Here is a 13,738-nt window from a genome sequence, read left to right as displayed (position 1 = left end):
TATCATATCCTCAGTATAGCTTTGACTTTAAAATTTGAATGAAATGTAGACTATTCTAAAAAGCTGAAATCTGATCAGACTTTGTAGTGCTATAAATTACAAGTGCAACACTCTTTCCTCTCCTTTCTCTTCCCCTTTTTCCTCCCTCATTCTCTCCCTCCCTCCCTCGCTTCCTCCTTCCCCTTTTCCTCACTCTCCTCCCTTCTCCATTCCCCATCTTCCCAAGGCTCTTGCTGTCAATCGAGCAGTAATTATCTCTTGGCTGTCATATTCAGTATAAAATTTATATTACCTGGAGTTGTTAAATTTAAACAGACATTAATCCATTTCTTCTGCTTTCTCATTACTTAGGTCAGTGGTTCTCAAACAGCCTCTGAGCATCCATGAGAATCAGCCAGTTTCTGAATCATTAAGATTAGAATGGGGCCTAAGTACTTTCTATTCTATTATGAAAATGCTGTTATAAATTCTATAAATATTTACTGAGATTTCCTGTGTGTCAGGTACCATGAAGTATGTAACTGATGTTACAGAAAAGCAGCAGGGCATCTTTCTTCCCTCATGAAGCTTGCGTTCTACCAGACATTGTCTATGTGGAGCAGTTTCCAGTAATAGACTGTTAAAAGCGCATGTTTTTCACTTGATATGATTTATATATAATTTTCTATAGTGAGAGATTGGTTAAAAGATAAGCATTCCATATTTTAAGTGTGCACAACTGTTGTATATCTTTGTATAAATACATCTTTCAGGCTGTATTTATAGAAGTACAATAAAATGGAAAATTGTGGCAGCACATGGCAAACTTCCAGTTTGTTTCAAGTACCTGATTTTTGTCAAGCAAAATGATGGGGATAATTGCTCTAATATTCCACTTTGAGTAGGATGTAACAGCTACTAACTTAAAACAATTTTCTGAGTTAAAAAGAGATTATTTTAAGTGCCTTCACACAAATCAGACTCTGTTGCTTGCTCTAATGCTTTTGGTCATTTGGGAGTTAAAAATAATATAATGTGAAACATCATTTGACATTAACTATTCATTTTCTACAGCAGTTTCAGCTCCACAAATGTTTCAGCTTAAACATTCTTGCTTGCTTAAAAATTCTCTGGTTTCAGTATTCATGCTGGAGGTTTAACATATTACCAAAGTTTATATCTTTATTTCTATTTGATATCAAAATTAAATATTGCTTTTTAAAAGGTCTACATGTTTTCCCACTGACGTTTATGTATATTAATGTGTGCATCTTCATATCATATATTGTCTATATATTATATAAATATGTGTACTATGAGTGTTAATAATGGTTTTATCTGTGTCTTCTATTTTTGAGCAGTCATAATTTGTTCTCGTGTATTGGCAAAATATATATGCATGACTAAAAAATATTGCAACCACTATTTGAGATTGAATCTATGTTCAAGTTTTAATAATTGATATCTAATATTTAAGAACCTAGAACAACTTAACATTTGTCTTGCCATTGTATGAAGATGAAAATCTGTTGTTGTTTTTTTCTGTCTCTCTTTTTTAGTAACATCTTCAAGGGGTCCGCTGTGTGTATGTATAGCATGAGTGATGTGAGAAGGGTGTTCCTTGGTCCATATGCTCACAGGGATGGTCCCAACTATCAGTGGGTGCCTTACCAAGGAAGAGTCCCTTACCCACGACCAGGAACTGTAAGTGGTCTAGGTTTTTAAAATACCAGATGTATAAATTTCTCCTAAAGGTTTAAAAAATGTTGGTACAAACGTATTAACTACAGATAATGTAAAACAAAGGTGACAAGACTATAAACAACAGAAAGCAAGGATATTCTATGATATTGTGGAATTCTACATTTAAAAGCATGTTCTTTAGCAACATTAGTGGTTAAACTCAGAGCTTACCAGTTACTAATAACCATAAAATTTGAGAAATAGAAACTAAACGGATAGACTTATTTATTTTCTTTTCCAAAAGCAGGTTTCATGGAGAACTGAAACAATTGGGATTCATCTCAACTTGTTGCCCCTAATTAGAATGAGAGCTTCAAGGATTGACCATTAAATAGGAGGATGATATGTTTTAAATTGGTATTATTTTCCCATGGGAATGGGACACACCCCTCAAATAGGTAAAGGAAATATACAGGCAAGTCTCATAGAGCAGGGCTGAGATACTTTAACAGACACTGTCTGCTCTCGCTGACCTCTTTTTTCCCTCCAGCAACCCCGGGGCACATTCAGGCCTAAAGAAAATTGGAGAAAAGTCAAAATAAAACCAACTTTGAATCTGCAATTTAAAGTAGGGCAAAAAAAAAAAAAAAAGAAGAAGAAAACATGGTAGGAAGTGAGTGACCTTAGAAGTGGTGTCCTAGTACCTGCACCGATGTGCAGCTCTCATCCTCAGAGTCTTTAAGGAAATGATTTCACGTGATGCAAAAACTTAGATTTGAAGTTTAGCCACTGCTGTAATTTTACTTCAGTTTTGTTTCTTCTGTTAAATTCAAGTAAATTATGTTTTATATATTTTATTAAATATGAGGATTGTAATCTCATATTCTTCTATTTATAAACTTCCTTATGAGCAAATTGAAAAGTTCCAATTTTATAAATATTACTTCTAGCTGATGGTACTTGTGGATAAAATACCTGCAGAGGCTTTTAGAATAATGAACTAATAAGATGAAATATTGACTATATAAAGTCAAATGGGTTTTATAAAAAAGCACAAGATATTTACTCCATTTCTTAATGGCAAACTGCTTTTTCTTGGTTAGTGATGAGTTTAATATCCCTATGGCTCATTAATGCCAGTGTATTCTAAACATAACCTGACTCTAGGTTTCACTTCAGCAGCCTTGGTGGAATTCCTTCAGCATGCTAGATAGTGTACTACTATTTGGAGATACAAGGGTTTTGATCTGAATTTGTACTCCACATATTTGTGATTAAGGATAGCCATTGGAAATTATTGTGTGCCAGACCCTCTTCTAAGAAATTTTTGTTTATATATATTATATTCAGTAGTGCAACTCTTGCTCCCATTTCACAGATGAGGACTCTGAGGCAATGAGAGGAACCAGGATTCAGTTCAGGCAGTTTGATTCTAGAGCTGTGTTCTCACTCATTCACAGAGAGTTGTTAAAACGTGAGATAAAAAGTCAGCAGTATGCATCAGCTGTTAAAGACAGAAGCAGAAAGCATTGCCAAATCTAGGAATTAGGAAGTGGCCAAGCAGAAGGACAAAACTCTAACTCTGTGACTAAAATTCACTTGAATGAGTTCATTAATTCTAAAAAGTGGCAGCTGAGAATAACCATTTTGCAAACACTAGTGGAGAAAAACATACTAAGTGAAACATATTACATTAAATAAGTAGCTTTATAATTTACTTAAAAAGTAATCGCTTAAATCCTTTAACTGTTATATTAATATATTAAGTGTGTGTGTCTATATATACAACATATATATACATGCATATATATTCAGAGATAGATACTCTTCCCATTTCAAAGCAAGTTTATTTATTTCACTTATCATGAATTATTTATGTTCTGTATCAAGGTAATGGCAAAGAACATTGATTTCTCCTAAGCCTCTTGTAAGATCAAAAACTTCTCTTAATTAAAGTTCAGCTCTCAAGCTCTTACATTAAATGGAAAAAATTACTTAGGTATAAGACAAAAAGCCAGAGACTGGAGATGTTGTACTTTGAATGCTTCTATCACATAATTAACTGCAGTGAAAAGACACATGGTGAAATCTGAATTTTTTTCATTTTTGTTTTATTGCCTTATATGGAGTGTTTATAATTCAGAGGTGATGTTATGCCAGTGTACCACAGTGTTTCCTTTCTGGTTCTCTGTAGCCATCATCTGTTCAGCTCGGTCTACTCGAATTGGTCAGTTTCACTGCCATGCAGATCGTTAAATGCTTTTTTAAGTTTATTTATTTATTTTGAGAGAGAGAGGGAGACCATGAACATGGGAGGGGAGGAGAAAGAGCAAGAGGGAGATATTCCAACCAGGCTCCACACTGTCAGCACAGAGCCCTGTGTGCGACTCAAACTCAAGAAACGGGAGATAATGACCAGAGCCAAAACAAGAGTTGGACATTTAACTGACTGAGCCACTCAGACACCTCCAGATTGCTAAACACTTTACATAACACATTTCCTTTTCCTTAAAATTAATTTTTAATGAAAATTTTTAATGAAAAAGGGTACTGTTGATATTTTCTGTGATTATTTTTCAGGATTATGTTAGAGGGGTGACTGGGTGGGTCAGTCACTTAAGCGTCTGACTCTTGATTTCAGCTCAAGTCATGATCTCACGACTTGTGGGTTCAAGTTCTGCATTGGGCTCTGTGGTGACAATGTGGAGCCTGCTTGAGATTGTCTCTCTCCCTTTCTCTCACTCCTCCTCAATGCATGCAAATGCTCCCTCTCTCTCTAAAAATAAACTTACAAAAAAGAAAGAGTAGTTTATGTTGTCTCTTAGCTTATCAAGAATTATAAGTGATTATAAATATAATCATTTAAGCATGATGCCCTGGGGGGATAAATTTACCCAAGAGAGTTATTCTGAGATTCTCTCATCTGATTATTAATTGAATTTAGTTGTAACATATTCCATTTCTCATTTCAAATATTGTCTCATATCAGTAAAATGTATTGTGTTGCCACTGATAGAACGTCAGACTCCTGTACACTGCATTCATTAGCTGCCTTTGTAATTTTAGGTAAGAAATGGAGACATAACTAAATCCCATTGAGACTTTTATGCTTAGGAAATATATACTCTATATTACATCTATTAATTTAAGTAATATTTTTTAGTTTTTCAGTTACTTAACTTTAGAGTAATAATGACATGTTAGATTTAGTTTATGATTATTGAGGTTATAAATTATTATATAATTTATAGTTCTATTCACTATATTTTAATCAAAAGCTCTTCTTCTCTTTATCTTAATAGTGTCCCAGTAAAACGTTTGGTGGGTTTGACTCTACAAAAGACCTTCCTGATGATGTGATAACATTTGCAAGAAGTCATCCTGCTATGTACAATCCAGTGTTTCCTATTAATAACCGGCCAATAATGATCAAAACAGATGTCAATTATCAATTTACACAAATTGTGGTAGATCGAGTGGATGCAGAAGATGGCCAATATGATGTTATGTTTATTGGAACAGGTAATTGTTTTTAATTTTAGCTCTGGATTTCCTTCCAGACCTTTGTTTAACCTACTGAGTATACAAAGAACTGAAGGAAGTTTTGCTAGTCACTGACACATAGAGTTAACCTCTAATACATGACCAAAAAACCTGAACATCTACCATGACAGTGTGTTATTAAAAAGTAATAAGTTGAGGTATATTTAAACAAAATCTCCTTTACAATCAAAGTTGCTTCATGCAATTAGGTAAGGCTAATTATTCAGTAAACACTCAGTGTCTAGAAGTAAATCCTAACTCTTTTCTGTCCATTGACTTTTTAGATGAGGATATATTGCTTAAACCATGCCTAAAACTCCCAAGACATTCGATAATGCTTCTGGGCTATATTGGTGCAAAATTAGCTAACTTTAAAATTATCATAGTGTGCAAATCTTCTAGCAAATCAACTTTGGCAATACAATTTGTTTAGTGTTTTTGCCATACAATGAGAGAAAACAAAACAAAACAAGACTTTCATCAGTGGAAGAACAAAATGGACCTAAAGAATCATCAGGGACATTTTAGGTTCATTTCTACAGAAATTTAACAATATATTTTTACTAACTCCATGGTTAGAAACAAACTTTTTGCACATATATTTTCAGAATGAATCCCATTGTATTATGACATATTTTCCCCCAGTCTCTTTATTAATACTGTTTTGAAAGCACCAGTTACAAACCCGAAACTTGCTATTTAGGGTCAGATTCCAAGGCAATAAATTCCTCATCTCCATTAGCATTGTTAACTGACATAAATCAATGCGAAGCAGAGTGACCGCTCCACTGAAACTTTGTGTAATAGCATGTCTTTTCCCTGGGTGAGGAACAGAGATAAAAAAGCTGAATTAATACAGTGGGATGGCAACTGTGTGGTAACTTTAACTTTAAAGACGTAAAGTTTTGTAATGAAATTGTGAGCTGCATATGTTATTGGGTGGAACAGTGTCAGGTTCTGAGCAAGAGTGCAGTCTGCTTTTATGAGTGAGAGCGTTTACCAAATCAAAGAGTCCCAAAGAGACTCCGAGCTTGATAAAAGTCAGTGAATTCCAAGTATCAACTTCTGGTTATGTAAATCTTTAGAACCTGTAAGATGATAGGGTTTGTCTTCAGTAAATATTAGTTTATCAATTTAATATCAAAGTATAATTAGATCTATCTACAGAGTAGTTTATTCAATAATGTTTTTCTTCACTCTGGCCTAAACTGTTGAGAAGTCCCTCACTCATTGTCGATGAAACAGAAGCTTGCTTCCGGCTATTTGACCATAGAAATCCGATCATGAGTTTTTAATTCATTTTGGACCCAAGCTGTCTTTAAAGGGACCAATTTCATGAGCATGTTGAATGTCTGAAGATGCGGATGGCTATCGGTCAGCACAGACCAGGGTCATCTGTCAGCAAAGTAAATTGATTACAGTAATTTTATCTTTTAACTGAGTTGCACATCATAGTGTATTGATCCTACTTGAGTAATTTGATTCAATTTGTGTGAAATTGTTTGAAATACTACTCAGTAAAACTAGATCTGGAACACAGATAAAGTTCTATTTGGATACTAGAAACCCATCAGAGGCACTGAATAGATTAACCTAATTTACCTTTAATCTTTGGTGTTATGAGTAGTCTAAAATCCTATAAACAGAGAAGTAACCTCTTAACAAAGGGCACTTTTTTTTCACTTTACAAGATATACACTATCAACTTTTCTTTCTTGTTTTTTTTTTTTTTTTCTCACTAGCAACTTTTCTTGTCTCATATAGCACATTACATTGATGCCTGGAAAATGGTTATCAATGGGTTATTCAGTGAATACAGTGAATTATTTTTCTGGTGTAACTTATTCGTTACTGGTATGGTTCTCTTTACAAATAATGAGTCAGTTGAACTTGATTAAAATGAGCCAACTGAGGCTAAAAATAATTGATCAACTGATCAGAATTGGAATGTTGAAGAGTCCATACCGGAAAAAAAAATCTTCTAAACACAATTTAGAGTAAAAGCAACAGCTCTTTTCCTTAAAACAATTTGTCTCTTTTCATAACGAAAATTAGAATAAACAGTGCTTTAAATCTCTATACCATGTATTCAGTTTAATAGTTTTTATGATATATGCTCTGGAATTTAAATTCCTTGAGTACTCTAAAATTGATTATTGAAGACGTTAATCAAACCATTTTGTTAACCAAAGTTGATTAATCAATATTGAGAAACTACCGGAACAGGTAATCCTAGGTGTTCATTTTGAGAAATCAAGTTATTGTCATTCATCACGTAATGGTCATTGAGCTGTCCTTAGGGGCCTGTGAGGACTGCAGGCTTCCAGGTGCCTAGAGGATGAGCAGCAGGCTCAGACCACTCCTGTCGCTTGACAGCATTCCTTGCATTTTCCATCTACATTAAATCTTCACAGGTAGTCCTAGTTTCACAACAGAAGTGGAAAAACCTGCCAAATCAACTGGCATTATTATATTTTTCCAGAGACACCTGACAATAAAGGTTAAAAATTTAAAAAAAAAACATAATTCAACCTAGTTATTACTATATATATAGATATTTTGATAATTTTTCAAGTTCAGGATAACACCATTTTCAAAGCTTCATGTATTTCTAAAAGTTCAGTTATTTTCATTGCACAGCTATGTTCATACTTCATCTAGTTTCATGAAATGCATTTGAATATATATTTTACCAATGCTGTAACAAAAAAATAAAAATAAAAGCAAGACTGAGGTCAAAATGTAATTTCTGGTCAAATACTGTTTCCATTCATTGACATTAACTTTTGTTCAGATCTATTTAAACTGTGTTCTCCCCCTCCACTTTCTTTCAAAGATGTTGGGACCGTTCTTAAAGTAGTTTCAATTCCTAAGGAGACTTGGCATGATTTAGAAGAAGTTCTGCTGGAAGAAATGACAGTTTTTCGGGTGAGTGCTGCTTAATTTCAAGTGTCAACAAGTTCACTTGTATGTCTTTCCCCCAGGACAGCTGCACACTGAACTTGGTATGGACAAGTAGTCTAGCATACCCTTCTAATTAGCTTGTCAATTAGAAAGCCAGACACTAGTCAAAATAAACCTTGAAACTTTCAATGCTAGTTAAATCTAAAAATGTATGGAAATATATTCTTGGCTCATATTTTGTTTTCTCAATAACAAAGTATATGATTTACATTTTATACTATTTATGTAATTTACCTCAATGAATAAACTCATGTTGCTTCCCCCCATCTCTTCTTTCATGCTTTATGATATAAAGAATGATAGGTAACTTCCATGAGTGTATTAAGAGAAAAATACATTCAGAATGACAGGAGAATGAAGATTTCTCATTTTGTCTAGCTTATTCATGAATTGTTTTATAATATTTTCTTAAAGAAATAATTTGTTAGCAAAAAAATGTTTGAGATTTTAAATCACTGGTGTCAAATTTGTTATGGGTTCCTAGTCTACACACTTAAGGAATATATAGATATTTGTTCCTTTGTCCAGAATCATGGATGGCCTGGGTAAATTTATATAGGATTCGGGGTAGAGGCAGTAGAATATGGGTTGAAATGAGAGCCAAGAACTGAAGAGAATAACATACACCATAATGTCTGTTGTTTCTTTCAGATAACTTGCTAATGGGGAGAGTTTAAATCACAGTATACCTTGATATAAATTATTAATGAGCTATGACAGGGAAATAAATGCTCATAAAAGGCATTACTTCAATTTTTAAATAAAAGAATAATGCAAACATTTAAGACACTCATAACTGCAAAATGAACTAGAATTAGAAGACAAAAAATGAGAAAACATTGACTCTGGTCTCACAACTTAAAATGATCTCATTTAGTCTCCAGGTGTCCCACATACTTTAAGTTTTTCAGTTGATTAAATATTTTAATTGTGAGCAAAGACTTACTAAGACTTTTCTTAGCCCCATAGTTCTAGATCATTTTGTTTAACCCAGTAGTGCTCTTGGTCACTATTCAGCAATATTTTGAAGAAAAAGTAGAATATGGCAAGTTCTTAATATACACTCACACAATTAAAATTATGATCAGCACTGAAACAAATAACTGGTAAATCATGACATGGATACCTTGTAATAACAACTAAACGGTGTTCTGGTGGAAGGACTTTAGGCGCTTCAGTCATATCTCCTTAGCATTTTGGGGGAACACTTATATGGTCTCTTTGAGCTTCCCCATCAGCGAAACAGCAGGTGTAATACCTACTTCACAAGGAAGCTAGGAATCTGCCTTTGGCTTAGATCATGATCTCTGGATTTGTGAGTTCAAGACCCTTATTGGTTGAGCTCGAGCCTGCTTCATGTGAACATGAGCATCACTTAGGGTGAGGTCATGCCCTCTTTCAGGTGAGTGTGTGCCTGCTTCGGATGAGCCCACTTCTCTCTTTCTCTCTTTGTTCCTTGTGAGATTCTCTCTTTCTCTCCCCCTGTCTCTGCTCCTCACTCACTTGTGCCGTCTCTCTTTGTCAAACAACAAAACAAAATAAAACAAGTAAGCTAGAAGAATTAAAGACACTTACATAAAGCATGCCGGATAGTGCCAGGTACCATGCTCAGAATTTCATTCATACAATTGAATTGTTTTAGCTTAGCTGCACTGAGAGTAAGCCACATTCCAGTACACTTTGCTATTAATTTTTGGTTTAAGTTTTCAAAATAATAAAAATCATCATAATTCTATTCTGACTTTTAAAGTCTTAAACTTTGGCCTTATTTTGTGTCTCTTATAGAGTAATAATTAATTATACTAATTATAATATAATTGTATATAATATAATATAATTAATTAATTATAATAATATAATAACTCTTGTTCACTAAGTGCCATTTCAGTTTCAGTATTTATATATTGATTCACTAGTCTGTGAATTCAAAAATACAATTATCCAAATGGACTGTGTTAATAATATAGAGTCCATCTAGATTTAGCAAATTGCTAAGGCACTAAGGGGTGAATAAGGAAAGTGTTGTCTTGTGTTCATTGTTGTGTCTCCAGTGCCTAAAATATGTTTTCATCTAGCATCTATTAAAGGAATGAAGGAATCAATATTTTTTAACTTAAATCCAAGTTAGTTAACATATAGTGTAATAATGGTTTCAAGAGTAGAATTTAATGATTCATCACTTATATATAGCACCCAGTGCTCACCCCAACAAGTGCCCTCCTCAATGCCAATCACCCATTTAGCCCATTACCCCACCCAATACCCCTCCAGCAATCCTCAGTTTGCTCTCTGTATTTAAGAGCCTCTAAATGGTTTGCCTCCCTCTCTGTTTTTATCTTAATTTTTCTTCCCTTCCCCTTGTTCATCTGTTTTGTTTCTTAAATTCCACTTATGAATGAAATAATATGATATTTATCTTTCTCTGACTTATTTTGCTTAGCATAATACCTCTAGGTCCATCCATGTTGCAAATGTCAGAATTTCATTCTTTTTGATCACTGAGTAATATTCCGGTAATCAGTATTGTTGAAAAAATGCAATATGAGAAAGTAAAGAGTTAGTGGTCTTCCTCAGGGAGACCATTCTTAAAGTGAGGTGCCCAAATATGTGGAAAAGAAACTGGGAACAGCAACAAGTTATCCTACTGGTTATATCCCATAGTATTCTTTAGTGGAAAGAAAAAAAATGTACCAACTCTATATATTTAGAAATTTATATTACAAGTGAAGTTACAGGAGATATTGAAATATTATGTTAACTTAAAATATGTTTATTATTTCTAGAATCTCTTACTTTTGTATTTGTCATGGTTCCTTTGTGAATTTCCCTTCATTTGTTGTATAGTTTATTCCCCATGTCTCTATGATCTTAAGGCTATATTTCATATCTCAGCTATGCTCTATTTTAAAATTCTAGTTTAAAAGATATTAATTTAAGCTAATCTATTAAATGATTTAACAAAATCTTGACTGGTTGAAAGCCACCAGTGTTGCGAGCACAAATATTTAATATCTACTAGATTTTGTTAATATTTTGTAGTTTCCAGAGAAATACTCAACTGAATTAAACCTGTGATAACTATTGAATGACATTTTTGTGGTTTTTAAGATATCATTGATCAGTCACTGTCACATATAAGTTTGTAATGTTATGCTGGTACACAAGTGATTTTTTGAATTTACGATTTTGTAAAAAGATTCTTTGCAACCTGGGACACATCTCCTTCCATAGATAAATGCTCCAGTTCTCTCCCATATTCTCTGCTATGCATTATTGTCATTATTATTTCTTTGGCACTCAAGTAGACAAAACATATTTGGGCAGAGTTTAGAGAAATATTTACTTTTAACATTCTATTCTATCAGGCAGAGTTCATATATATATTGTGGTCTAGCAATTGGAATATTTCACTGTCAAACTTTGTTTAATTTTGTAGTGGGAGGGAAAAAAAACACAACACATTAAAGCAATTGCTATATACAGTGAAGCAAGCAGAGATATGTTACAGTTTCTTTATTTCTATTTAAGCCTGGCATGTCATTCCATTTAACATAAAATAAAATTTAAAAGTGTTAACCTGAGCATAACAGTATTTTGACAAAGTAAATAGACAAGGAACAAATTTAGACTCATGGTAGTATCTGATACTCTTGGATTTTAATGTCAACCAACAAGTTAATTTTACCAAAATATCATCTCCAGGAGACCATGTTCATTATGTGCTCTTGCTAGGCTGAATAACCAAACGTCATATAAAAGCCTGAATTAAAGCCAGTACTATGTCCTTTGCCATCTTGAGGTCGGTTTTTAGGAAAACACCCTGGCTAATCACAGAACATTCCAGTGGTTTCAATTATATCCAAGATACTTTTTTTTATTGAGGGTGAAATCAAATCCCAATCAGAGTATAGAAAGAAAAATATCCCTCAGTAATAAAAAATTCCATTTTGGAATAAAATTTTAATAGGTAATAAGAGGTGAAATAAAATTGGCATTGGTGTAAGACTCTAGAAATGACTTTAAATTACCATTACATATTCAAAATGTTATTAAAGTACTAAGACCTAAACTTAATTCCGCATATTACTTAGAATCACAAATCTGTATTTGGACCATATTTACTATGTGATTCTGAACAAGTTGATTAAAGTCAAGCAAGCCTCAAGTTCTTAAATTTTTAAAGTTTTTTAAAAATTAAGTTTACTGCCAAGTTAATATTACTAGTAAGATGTTAACAATAGCTATTGTTAACTAATTATACAAATGAAAATCTCTTTTAAAATTCTTGAAAAGCCCACATCTATAACATTTAAAAATATTCAAAGTTGTCAACCAAGATATATGCTGATTTTCACTTACTCAGTGTGGGATCTTCTTTCCTGTCCAAGGAAGGATTTACTTTTTGACAAAGGAGTGTTAAATCAAGGGACAGTGCATTTAGTACAAGGGGTTTTATTTATAGTCTTATTGACTGCAAAGGATTTCAAGGCAGTTACATTGATAGTGCATGCATTTTAAACTCAATTTATGCAATATTCCATGAACAGCTGAGCTAACAAATGAAATTTTCATTCAAATGTAAAACATAATTGATGCTTTCCAAAACCTCATCTATTAACTCATTCTAAAGGAGTGTTTGCATGCTTAGCATCCAGGGAGTCATGTCAGATTCTCCTGGGATCAGCAGGTTGAAAAGCTCTGCAAGTGCGAAAGTTTAATAAGGACTGGATTAAAATATCTGCAAAAAAAAAAAAAAAAATACAGTAAATTAGAGTCATAGAAAATCTTGAAAAGATGCTAAGTTTTTAATTTCATTTTTACTTGAACACCAATTAACTTTGCAATTGAGACCAGTTTCATGAAAAAATGCTTATGAGGCTACATCTGTTTTAAATGGAAGTCATATTCACCACCAGCTCTTTCTCAGAAAAAGAAATATAACTTATTTAAATGGATGTCATCTTAATATATTCTCTATTAAAACTCAACTGCATACAGCAAATAACACATTCTATTCCAAACTGTTATTAATTTCTTGGTCTAAAAACTAAATAAAGTTCTTTTAATTAAGGAATTCTCGGATCTTAATTTAAGAATGTTGAAATTATAATATGGTACAATGGAGTTTGGTTGTGTATTGGTGTTTGTTTTGTTTTACAGTTTATGTATGAAATAATAATTTTCATCTACTTCATAGACATTTAATTTTTTGAATTGTCAGTGATCATGAAATGTATAAATATTAATCAGCTTCACTGTTACATAGTTGCACTTAGATTTTAAAAGAAACTAGACATAGCAAACTTTCACTTCAATTATACTAGCATTGATTCTCTATCCAAAAAGCACTTTCCTTACACATTGGCTATAAAACTTATTTCATGAAAGTCTATATGAAGTTAGCTGCTTACATAACTACATAACCATTTCTCATGTGAAGCTGTCGGAATGGAAAAAGCTGCTGTGGAAAATTTTTCTAACTCCTTCAAACTGTCTGTTTGGATTCATTGATTCCAATATTAGACAAACCTAAACACAATAGGCAGCTTTGTCTTTTAAAGCTGAAAAT

General features: G+C 33.1%; 1 protein-coding gene across 1 annotated transcript in view; it reads left to right on the top strand.

The window, feature by feature from the left end:
* The window catches only part of SEMA3A (semaphorin 3A), a 204,203-nt gene that overhangs the window by 162,859 nt on the left and 27,606 nt on the right, over positions 1-13,738 (top strand). Inside the window, exons 10-12 of the mRNA XM_039219925.1 lie at positions 1,539-1,683; positions 4,965-5,184; positions 8,042-8,133. Of these exons, the coding sequence (XP_039075856.1) occupies positions 1,539-1,683; positions 4,965-5,184; positions 8,042-8,133 (457 nt within the window). The remainder of the gene's footprint in view (positions 1-1,538; positions 1,684-4,964; positions 5,185-8,041; positions 8,134-13,738) is intronic.

Source organism: Hyaena hyaena, unplaced genomic scaffold (genome assembly GCF_003009895.1).
Source record: "Hyaena hyaena isolate Hyena2069 unplaced genomic scaffold, ASM300989v1 scaffold_847, whole genome shotgun sequence".
NCBI lineage: Eukaryota > Metazoa > Chordata > Mammalia > Carnivora > Hyaenidae > Hyaena > Hyaena hyaena.
This window is presented reverse-complemented; position numbering and strand designations above follow the sequence as displayed.